The sequence below is a fragment of the Myxocyprinus asiaticus genome, chromosome 17 (assembly GCF_019703515.2).
Source record: "Myxocyprinus asiaticus isolate MX2 ecotype Aquarium Trade chromosome 17, UBuf_Myxa_2, whole genome shotgun sequence".
Lineage (NCBI taxonomy): Eukaryota > Metazoa > Chordata > Actinopteri > Cypriniformes > Catostomidae > Myxocyprinus > Myxocyprinus asiaticus.
The window spans coordinates 23764939-23777292 of NC_059360.1; the positions used below are offsets into that span (position 1 = coordinate 23764939).

At 37.7% G+C, this 12354-nt stretch overlaps 1 protein-coding gene across 9 annotated transcripts in view; it reads left to right on the plus strand.

Moving 5' to 3' along the window:
* Positions 1–4812: 4812 nt before the first annotated feature.
* Positions 4813–12354, plus strand: part of eml1 (EMAP like 1) — a 47855-nt gene continuing 40313 nt past the window's right edge. For 3 of the 9 annotated variants that reach the window (XM_051722149.1, XM_051722148.1, XM_051722151.1), the window contains exon 1: positions 4814–5264. In XM_051722149.1, coding sequence (XP_051578109.1) covers positions 5198–5264 — 67 coding nt within the window. In that variant the 5' untranslated portion in view covers positions 4814–5197. Of the gene's footprint in view, positions 5265–12267; positions 12335–12354 lie in introns of those variants that run through there. The other 6 variants (XM_051722145.1, XM_051722146.1, XM_051722150.1 and 3 more) reach the window with 5 other exon arrangements.

A 12354-nucleotide genomic window follows, 5' to 3' on the forward strand; every position in this document is an offset into this window, starting at 1 on the left:
AAGCTTGCACATGTAATATTATGAAATTAGTTGCTTGATTTTGTGATTCACATTAATGTTAATTCACTAATGTGCAGCAGAGCAGGAAAGGTGCAAGTGCTAGTTTAGTCTAAACCTCAGGCATGTCATGGTCTGTTGCCCTTACTGTAGATAATCACCACAACTTCCTTACTGGTTATGACATGCCAGAACACTTGTTGTGCTGGAGGAGGAAAAATTTCAGCAAATTCAAAAATGTGAATACCTCTTTCTTGTACAGTAGATGGATCATTGTGTACTGCTATTGCACTGTTTTTAATAAAAGCATTATTGAAAACAAATAAATGACAAAGAATATGCGGGTCTGCCTATCTAGGTCATTTGAATTATGTCAGAGTTCAAAGCCTTGTTTGTCACATTTGTTACAATGCATTAACAAATGTTAACATATAAAACTTATATATGAATACATACAAATTAATAAATTCTTACAATTTGTTAATACACTATACAATTTAATGTAAAAAGTTTTATATAGAAATTAGCATTTGCCAAGATTAATAAATGCTGTAAAAGTATTGTTCATTAATAGTTCATATTCTATATTCCATTAACCCTTTACATATACAACCTTATTGTAAAATGCTACCAAACTTTATTTTCTTTCCTAATACCTTATCTTTTTTATTTTACTACCTTAAATAAAATAAAATACAGATATTCTCTGTAGCAGATGGCTCAACCGTGGAAAGATTAATCCTCTTTGGAGACATCACTTGATTTTGTTTAATCTTGACCCACTGTGATTTAGAGACAATGCTTTCTTAGTTATACAGTGTTGTGAATATGTAAGGGTCTGTGGACGTGCAGGACAGTTAATGTACCAGTGAGTCCCTACACCATCTAATTCCCTTACAAAAGACCAGTGGAATTCTGTAGTGCATGTGCTGGCTAATTGATCCCTAACCAAGCTCCTATTTAGTGTGTGCTTGCAATTGTGGTTTGTTTGAGAAAGGTGCAGTCAGTATAATTGGAGAACAATAGGAATGTGTAGCAATGTCCAGCTGCCACCCGAGGGATCCCCAGACTTACACTGCAATGATGAACTGCCTCTCTCCCTTCCCCCGGCTAGTCTCTCTCTCTTTCCCTCTCTCTCTCCAGTGAGCTTTGTACTCTCTAATCTCTCAGCACCACCTCCATCCTAGATTTCCTCTGTTCACCCAACACTGTAAAATAATCATAAAGAGCTTGCACTGTTCTGTGGCAGAAATATAATGCACTGTAATAGTTCAAGCTTAGCGAGAAAGGAAACTATAGAATCCCCATACCAATTTGAATAGAATAATTCATTTTCAAGGTTAGTTCTTTATATTTTTATGTTTTGGCATGGTTGGATGTAAATGTATGCAAATAATGAAAAATATAAATATGTAATTTTGACACAAAGATAATTTGGTTGCACTTTACAATTAGGTTAACATGAACTAATGAACAATACTTTTACAGAATATAATAATATTGGATAAGTTTAATACTACACTAATACATTTACAATTTAAAATTGTGTATGTATATTAATTGCTAACATGTATTAACAATGAACAGTAGTGTACAGTATTTATAAACTAACATCAGCCAAGATTAATAAATGCTGTGAAAAAAGTATTGTTCATTATTGTTTCATGATAGCTAATGCATTAAATAATGTTAATGAATAGAACCTTATAAATGAATTGATATGATATAAATATTTTTTATATGATAATATATAATATCTGATATGAACTTTTTTCTTGATTTAATCTTTAGTGGGACAGACAGAATAAGTGCACGTGTCAGCATGTTACAAGGCCTAGCAATAAACACTGTAGACTTTATAGAGAGACAGACAGACAGACAGAGAGAAAGAGAGAGAGAGAGAGAGAGAGAGAGAGAGAGAGAGAGAGAAATGGAGACAATGTCTCATCATCCTCCTCGGATCGTTTCATTTCTTTTGGCTTCTAAGGTACAAGCCATGGCCAAATTGGACACAGAAACCTCAGAAATCCAATTTGAAACAGCTGTCTTCCACTTGCCATTATTTCAGGCTCAGAGGTGGGGTCAGCAGAATAATCTTTAGAGATGGTTCTTTCAGCCTTTATGTCCTTTTTTCATCATTTGACTGTGTTTTGTCTGTTTGAAGACCTTTAAATATAGGCCACATTGTCATCTTTATGCATATTCCACAGAACATGCCTGCTTCTTTAATATTTTAAAAAGGTTTTCCCTTGTGACAACCCACAGTTAAAACTGAGATGCATTCTCCCTCCCTCCCTCCCTCTCTCTCTCTCTCTCTCTCTCTCTCTCTCTCTCTCTCTCTCTCTCTGTCTGTCTCTCTTTCAACCTCGGTTTCTCTTTGATGGCGTTCCAGCTTTATCTGTCTGAATGTAGATAAGGTTTGAATAGTCAATGTTTAGCTGTAATTCTTACTATGCAAGCTTGTTTAGATTATGAAATAAAGGGTGGAGAGTGTGAGATCATGTATTGTGTCTCTGATGGGGAAAAGTCCCTAAAACCCTTCTTCTTCTTGTTGGAAATGCTGCTTTATTTCTTTGTATGTTCATGGTCATTGTCGTTAAAGGGATAGTCCACCCAAAAATGTATATTCTGTCATCATATACTCACCCTCATGTTGTTTAAAACCTGTATGACTTTTAGGTTTTCCAAGGAAACAAAAGATGCTAAGCAGAATGTTAGTCAATTCACTTTCATTGTATGGAAAATGATCAGGATCAGGATGAGCAGGGTAAGTTAATGAAAAAATGAAAATTCTCTCATCATCTACGCACCCTCATGATATCCCAGATGTGTATGACTTTATTTCTTCTGCTGAACACAAACAAAGATTATTAGAAGAATATCTCCGCTCTGTAGGTCCTAACAATGCACGTGAATGGATACTAAAATTTTGAAGCACCAAAAAACACATAAAGGCAGCATAAAAGTAATCCACAAGACAAAATCTTTTTCTTCAGAAGTGATATAAGTGTGGGTGAGAAACAGATCAATATTTAAGTCTGTTTTTACCATAAATGCTCCTCCCTGCCCAGTAGGTGGCGATATGCACAAAGAATGTGAATTTCCAAAAACACAAGAAGAAGAAGAATATGAAAGTGAAAGTGGAGATTGATAGCAAAAAAAGGACTTAAAATATTGACCTGTTTCTCATCCCACACATATCACTTCTGAAGATATGAATTTAACCACTAGAGTCTTATGGATTACTTTTATGTTGCCTTATGTGGTTTTGGAGCTTCAAAGTTCTGGTCACCATTCACTTGCATTGTATGGACCTACAGAGCTGAAATATTCTTCTAAAAATCTTAATTTGTGTTCTGCTAAAGAAAGAAGGTCAAATACATCTGGGATGGCATGAGGGTGAGTAAATGATGAGAGAATTTTCATTTTTGGGTGAACTATCCCTTATATTGAATATTGTCTAACGGTACTTTGAATTTCCTGCGTTTAATTGCTCATCTGACAGTTTTTCTTCAAGTGCTTGTGTAATATATAGCCTAGTAAAGTATAAAGCCTTAAAATGTGTACAGCTTCTTTCCTGATTAGATGAACCGTGAAAGCTTAGGTGTAGCCTCATGCACAAACAACACAGGCATAATCATCTTTGCACAAGGGTTTTTAGTACAATGTCTGAATCTATTTGTCAAATACTCACAAAGTACCTTCAAAAATAATGTACCTTCCATTGTGAAAAAGGCCCAGCAGAGGTTGTACTTCCTTCACCAGCTGAGGAAGTTCAACCTGTCACAGGCGCTGCTGATATAGTTCTACTCAGCGGTCACTGAGTCTGTCCTCTGCACTTCAATAACTGTCTGGTTTGGTTCAGCTACGAAATCAGACATCAGAAGACTACAAAGTACAGTTTGGACTGCTGAGAGGATTATTGGTTTCCCCCTGCCCCGTCCTTCAAGAACTATACACTTCCAGAGTGAGGAAAAAGGCTGGAAAAATCTCTCTGGACCCCACTCGCCCTGCCCACTACCTTTTTGAACTGTTGCCTTCTGGCCGACGCTTCAGAACTCTGAGCACCAGAACCGTCAGGCACAGGAACAGTTTTTTCCCTCAGGCTATCCATCTCATGAACAGTTAAAACTGCCCCATTGAGCAATAACTATGTGCAATACACAGTTTAGTCTTTCTTATATTTATCCAACACATCCAACCTCTTCTGCCATTTCATCCCTCTGAAAAAAAAAAAAAAAAAAAAAAAAAAAAAAAACATTTGCACTATACATAACAGATTTGTATTTGCACCGTACATAACAGATTGTATTAGATTTGCACTACCCATGTGTATGTGTGTATGTATGTATGTGTGTGTCTATACGTATGTGTATAATTATTATATTTTTTATTTTATTTTTTATTATTATCTATGTCTTGCTGCTGTTTTTATATTGTTATTGTATTGTTGTACACTGGAAGCTCCTGTCACCAAGACAAATTCCTTGTATGTGTAAGCATACTTGGCAATAAAGCTCTTTCTGATTCTGATTCCGATTCTGATTAATCAGTAAATGAGCCCTTTACCTACTGCAAAAACTGAGCAGTACCAACTTTCTAATTTCTAATTTAGGAACTCTCTACAGCCTTTCTAAAGCAGCTAAGTAATCTTTACTTGTTCCAGTAAGTTTCTGCAGCACCCCTCTATTCCTGAGTCTCTCAGTCAACTGTTAAGGGGGAGCATTTGTGTTTAGAGAGAGGCCCCTCCCTCTGTACTCTGATTGCTCCATTTCCCCTGTTAGAGCAGAGCAGGAGAGGTAGCTCAGTGGAGTGTCCTCGACATTACATAAACACATTCACCCACTCCCAACACTTACACGCACTCCGTTAGCAGCCCGTCATCTGACAGCACAAGCCCGTTACAGGCTTATTTTTGTTGTGGACATTGCACACAGAAGAGAACCAAAGAAAAGCTCGAGGAAGAAATATTGGACACAAAGAAGAAATACAGGAATATCAGAACTTAAATGTTTTTTTTTTTTTGTGGAGTCCCAATTCTGTCCGCCTATTCAAGGAGTGACTCTAGTTTTGGGTGAATGGGTTGTCATGGTGACTGACACTGGCAGTCTGACCCCACAAGAAGCTGCAGTAACCAGCCAGTGAAAGTAACTGGGAGTTATCAGAAAACAGGAAGAAAGGAGGAGAGGAGAGGAAGAGAATGGAGGACGGCTTCTCCAGCTACAGCAGTCTGTATGACACATCCTCACTGCTGCAGTTCTGCAATGGTAAATTATTATGTATTTGTGTCTCCTCCAGTGCGAGTAAAGCTGTAGTTTCAGCTGGACTGTGTGGGTTCATCATGTGTTGCATTTAACCTCTGTGACCTTTCTTCAGTCTTCAAAGTTTTACCCTCTTCTTGGCATTGACAGATCAGTTTGGAATGATCAGTGCTGAAATGAAACAGCGAGAACAATTTGGTGCATTCAAAAATGACTATGTTTGGTGTGCTTTTTCCTCAAGTAGGACATTACATTTAGTGAAACATTTCTGAATCTGATACTCTGTATAATCAAGAGGAAAACTGTATTGCTCAGAGATTTCATTGTCATAATTCAGGAGAGTTAAAGGAATATTCTGGGTTGAATATAAGTTAAGCTCAGTTTGTGGCATAATGTTGAATACCACAAAATAAATTTCGACTGGTCCCTCTTTTTTCTAAAAAAATCTTTGTTACTGTGAGGCACTCACAATGAAAGTGAATGGGGCCAATCGGTAAACATTAAAATACTAGGCCCTATTTCAAAAGTAATAGCCACAAGACGTAAACAATCGCGTACTAGCTTTTTCTGCGTAAAGTTGCATAAACTTGTTGCCATGACAATGTACTGAAATGCAGTAAACTCTTAATCCATCATAAACAATGATTTAAACAACTTTACAGCTCAAATAATACATGAGTTTTAACAGAATAATGTAAGTGCTTTTATAAAATTATAAACTTCACATTTCTGCCTTTAAACCCCTCCAAAAATTGGCCCCATTCACTTCCATTGTAAGTGTCTCACTGTAACTGCGATATTTGATTTTTTGTTTTTGTTTGTTTGTTTAAAGAAAATGAGGAACGAGTCGAAATTACTTTTTTGTTGTAATAACATTATGCTACAAATGCTGTCGGTTGAGCTTAACTTGTATTGAACCCGGAATATTCCTTTAATAGAGTTCTCGATTATGGTCAATTTTAGTATCAACTTTGTTTCAGATGTTTCTCCTAAAATTCCTTTGGAGGATTAAAAATATATACAAAATTGTTTCCATACAGTAAGAGTATAGATATATAAAATTACTGTAATGTGGATGGAGTAGCTCAACTTGGCCTTGGTTGAATTTGATTTGAAATATTTGAGTTCACATTGACATTGACACATTGACATTTTGATGACTATGATGTCTTGGCAAATCTGAGCACAGTTTGAGAAATTGTTCATCTCTCTTCTGAAACTCTACAGAAGACGTAGGTATTTTTCTCTGGAGAAATAAGTCTACATTTGCTCTGCATTTAATCTCATTGCTGTTTCGGAGAAACAATTGAGATTTGGGTCATTAGGTAGAAGGCGTTTAATATTATTTTCAAATTAAAACAGATTGTTTATTATTTTTTTTACATACTCAGATTCATTTTAAACTTAACAAAGCAGAGTAATCAGTTTCCTCCTATTACATCAGAACATTCTGTACAGATAATAAAAAACTCAACTTTTAAGACCATGTAAAAAATGAGGAGGATGTTTGTTGTTTTGCGGGATGCTGGTTTTGATAAATGTGTACTTCTTGTCTTGTTCAAGGGTTTTTTTCTGTTGTTTACTTCCTTCTGCCACTCTGATTGTAATCTGTAATCATGTGTGTGTATGCTGGCGCTCCAACGCTTTGTTGTATGGGTGGATGATATAAGAGAAGAAGAAGAAGAGAGGAGACGATTGGGGTTAGTATGGGCTTTCCTTGTTGCAGTATGACTAAAAGTGTGTGTCACTGTTCTGTTATTCACCATTAATCTCTTCCATCAAGGGACCTCAAACGTCATCAGCACCAATAAAAAGGATTCTGAAATTCTCCCTGTTCCTGCGTTGGTGAATGTGCTGATCTCATAACTCAGGCAACAACCTAATATGAAGTAAATGCTTCATTCTTTGAAGTTTATCCTGTCAAACTGGATCATTTAATAATCAAAATGTAATCCTTTAGTGGTAGGCTTTATATCGCTCTACTCACATTTTCTTGATGAGTCAGTCCGGTCTAGTCCAGTCCAGGCTCCTTTGAGATCAATGTTCTCTCTCGTAATTCTGTTTGTTTACTCCTTAATCTCCTCCAAAGCTCAAAATGCATTTGAGAATTCAATATTTGGGGTTATATTATGCTTGGTTTGGTGTCATGTGGCATAGCTGCATATCGACCATGTGAGAACTTGGTTGGAAATGGAGATCAGAGGTTAGTGTTGTGTTTTCTCTGAAGTTACCATATAATAATGTGATTGTGGTGAACCTACAAACCCTACACTGTGTGATGTTCCTTTTTTCGAAGCCTCTGAGCTCTGTCAAGAACTTGACAGACAAGTAGTCATGTAGACTTCCTTTCAGTGTGTAAAAGCCATTTAATCTGCTTCACGCCTGGTAACTTTTCAAAACGACATGTTTTACAACCGCTTAAATGAAAAAAGACAATCTGCTCTTCCTCCCTCTTTCCTCTATCCTGTAGCTTTTGCTGTTTGTCTGGCAGAATTGGATTGAGAGTTGATGTGATGGTTGGTCTGTATTCAGCAGAGTTCTGGCTTGTCAGGCCAGTGCAGGACTGTGGGTAATTGAATGAGGGTGTGCTGTGGTGATGTCATCCAGTAGTACAGTGCCCAGCTGAAGCTCTGGATCTGGTATGATGTCATTTGTTCTTAAAGCTTCATGAGCCTGATCAGCCAACCACATTAATGTAGGAATACTGGATCAGCAAACAAACCAAACCAATTTCCTCAGCAGCCTCGGTGATGGGATTCTACAGACTCTTACAGCGTTAATCAACATTTAAAGGAGTTGTTTACCCAAAATTGAAATTTGAATACTTACTCACATTCAAGTTTTTTGAAGCCATACGATAGCTTTGTGTGATGAACAAATCGAATTTTGAATGCACTGATTTAGGGCTGAACGATTAATCGAAAGAAAATCGAAATCACAGTATGACTTAGTGTGATTATCAAATCACAAAGGCTGCGATTTAATTAAATAAATAGATAGTCTGCACGCGCTGCTCGCTGTGCTTACTGTATGTGTGCAGCTTTGTTCTTTGTAGTGTATTGCTCATACTCAAAGCATGTGTGAGGCTAATGAGCTAAACACGTTAAATTTACAGCACTCTAGTTTCAATAATTGCACAATTTTGTTATTACAAGTATGCTTGACTGCAAAAGTTACTATCATAATCTAAAGTACCGGGTTTTTGTGGACAGAAGAGTGGAGCATTTCTCTGCATTGAAAGGCCATTGTCAACTACAAAGTATACCGACAAAATAAAAACTTCCACCAAAATAGCGATGCCACATATAGTTTAAGAAAATATAACATAAATATGGTACTGTTTTATAGTAATAATAGTAATAATAGTTGTTATTGTTAATATTATACAAAAATATATTTCCATGATAATTTCTTAACTTAGTATTATTGTGTTCCAAAAAATAACAAATGATGGTAGAATTTTCATTGTGGAGTGAAGTATCTCTTTAAAGACAATCTTTAACTGATCATCTTCATTCAGCCAAAATGTGACAATCATCGTGGGTTATTTCCTGATAGTTCCTTGAGGGAAAATAACATGTCCTCATGTCCTCAGTCAGATTAAATATTGACAGTGAATTCTGGCAAGTGATTGAACTGGATATCTGGTATTCTGGCATCTAAACCTCCACCAGACTTCCCCATCTTTCTGAATTCTGTTATCCCATTCAGCCACTGCTGCCAGAGAAGTGTTCTTGGCAATCAGGTTTCTCCTCTGATTGGGTTTCTTTTGAGCCATTAATGGATGCACATGCAACAGAATTAGGATTAAAGACCTGCTCACGTTACCGACCAAACCAGACAATAAACTCAAAGGGAGGAAGGGATTGAAAGAATCTAATGAACAAAAGCTGGCACTTGTCTGTAAACTTGAGCTCTCCACAACCTTGGCAGCTGCTTTCTGTGAATGTTAAAGGGGAAATCCTTGAGCTTCAGTGTTCTAATAATCCCAGTGCAGTTTCTCTCATAGGAGTCTGCAGGCACAGGCTGTTTTATCAGGTGAAAGAAATCATTCATTCTCCCTTTCCTATTGACCTTACAAGGCTGTCACTTGAATTTGGAGGTAAATATTGATACTCAGAAAATAACTCTTCAAGCATACCGATTCTTTCAAAGCTAGCCATCGATTCCCTGTAGTATTATGGCTCCTGAGCTGTTATTTATTGTGCTGTGCTCTCGTAAATGATTGCAGACTGTGGAATAAAAGCTGTCTTCTTCTAAATGGGTGATATTAATGTAGCAGTTTTTTTTTTTTTTTTGTCTGTTATATGGCAGACCCTAGATGACTTGCATTGCCTCTTTATCTGGCGCTCTCTCCCATTACACTACTGATAACAATTCTGAAGCCATCAACTTCACTGGGCTTCTATATCTGAGCAAGAACAAAGCCATTAGTGCTGCTCTTTCTCATTTTCTCTCTCATTTCCCTTTCACACCACTTGTCTCTTCTTCCTGTTAGTCTCGATACATTGTATACATGTTAGGCCCAAATTATGCTTTGGTCAGATGGGAACGCTTAGCGTCCGTGTACAGGACGCGTGAAGCAAATCTCATCATCAACAGAGTGCGCGAGCACTGAACACGCACAGCCCGATTTTTCTAACCACACGTCTTTGAACGTGCAGAATGCTCATGCGCCTGGTACTAATTAGTGGGTCCACAAGGTGGCAACACTTACATTTTGAGTCGTTGCTGTCATGAAGAAGTGCTAAAAGAAGACATAATTGCTGCTTAACAACAGGAAATAAAGGTAAAAACAACAATCTTTGATGTGCAAATCAAGAGCACGTGTGTGAGGAGGTCTGGAGATACCTGCATTTGTATAACTCGAGCCTGAAGGAATATAAAGACATCTTTATGGGTCTAAACTCAAAGTCCGGTGTCTCACAGCAGTTGTTGTGCGCATGTGCTAACTGCCTGTGTTTGCGCGCACTTTTATATGGAGTGTAATTTGACAGGCTCGCGTTCAACTGAGCGTTTGTGTCAGAATGGAAGTATACCTAGGGCTTACTTCGTGTTTGGAACCTGTTGGTGTTTATATTGCGCATATGACCGTCTGACTGCTCATTATCCAGCTTATTACAAGACTGCTTCCCAAAAAAATAAAATAATATATGGACATGAAATATTGATGTGAGTTTAAATTATTTTATTAGCTTACCTGCAGAAATGGGAGAGTGATATTAGAGGTAGGAAAGGAATTAGGCTTGGGTGCCTTTTCACGCATCGATAATCAGAAGATTTTCCCGGTGATTATCGATATATATCGGGATTTTTTTTTCAGATATAAATTGGGCAGCTTGTTGCACAATAGTCTTTGTCTCTTCAGACATATTTCTCAACTCTTGACTTTGGTAAAGTGTGAGCATCAGGGTAAATTAAAGGGCTCACACACCAGACGCATCTGGCGGACGACATAGCACTTTCTAAAATTAGAAAAAATTATTTATTTTCTACAAAGGTACGCACACACCCAATGCTCAATGTCAACATTCTGAAGTGCCACGAAGCGCAATTCGCTTAGTTTTCCATTGAATTTGACCCAAATCATTCATCATTGCTTCAGCTCATCCTGTGTAGGTGTTGTGTGAGAGATACGTTATATCACCCTCTTGTGGTTTCCCAACGCTATTACGCCACACTGTTAAACAGAAGGCCAACTGAGTGAATTGGAAAGCATGCTAATTGGACTTAAATGTCGGCTAATTTAAAAATATCGATGCCTCAAAAATATATAGATAAAATAACGTGCAGATAACCGATATTTTATGACATCCCTACTCACAATACCCATATGACTGGGGAAATGTTACTTTGTCCCTGGTTGTGTGGTCATTATTCAGAAATGTTAGACAGCTTGATGGCACAATTGACCATTCAGAATCAAGTATTCCATAGACCCTTGTAATATTATGAAATATTTAAAGCATATTGAACAAGATGGTATAGGTTATTTCCATCAAAAAGGCTATTTGCAAATTAGCCAATGCAATCACTTATGTGAAACTGTTAGAACTTGTGTAACTTATCAATATATGGTTTCACTGCTTTGAAGGATGTGCTTTACTGGGCCTCTCCATCCTAATCAGTGCAGTGCTAGGTGTCAACAACATTTCTAAAGCATACGTGTCCCCTGAAGGCATAGTAGTCTATTGTGCTATTTTTGCACATTAAGTAGGTTTTTCCTTAGAGCAGTTTTTGGAATATTCCACTCCCTCACTCCCCCTCAAGGGCTTCCAAAACAAAGAGTCCTTTGTGGGGGTGTCAAGCAGACAGGATTATTCAAATTGTGTTTCAAAATATGCTAATGCTTGATAGCAAAACACGGTGCATGTCTTTCGTGTACAGTGGTCTTAAATTGCTATTTGATTCTTGTGAATCAAAATAAGTCCAACAAAAGGGTTTCTATGATTGTATTTGTAAATATTTCTGTTTTTGTTGTTTGAGCGTCATTAATCCCAATGTTACAGAAGTGCACAATGGGGAAATAACAAGTGAAAACCATGACATGTATTTCCCCAATGTCCCTTTTGTACAGAATAGATTATACTAGGCAGCACAGGCTTGTAAATATCTAGTAAACATGGCACACATTCTCTTTTCCATCAGCTCACTGTATCTCAGTTGTGCTATGCAGGAGCTTGACATACGATTTTCCACATGTAACATCCAGTGTCATTACTGCATAGCATCCTCATCCCACCCTAAGAACAACACTTAAGTTTATTTAAACCACCCACCCACCCACTGTTCTGGGCCGTTTGTTATGTGTGCACAATGCCCTGGGTTCTGAGAGGAAGAAAGCCCAGGCTTTCACACTCACTGAAAAGAGCATTGTGTCAGAAGTGGGAGCCAGTCATGAGTTAAAGCTGCTCTACTTTTCCTTCGCTCTGTGATTCAAACCCTCTGAGACTCCTTCTAAAGCATTCACCTCCTTCGGTTGCCACCAGAGCTCCCTGCTGCTTGTGCCATATCTCAGGAGAGCATGAGTCAGCACAACCCTCGGTTGGCACTCTATTCCAGCGTGCCTTTTCCAGGTCAGTTTTTTGTCGCATCT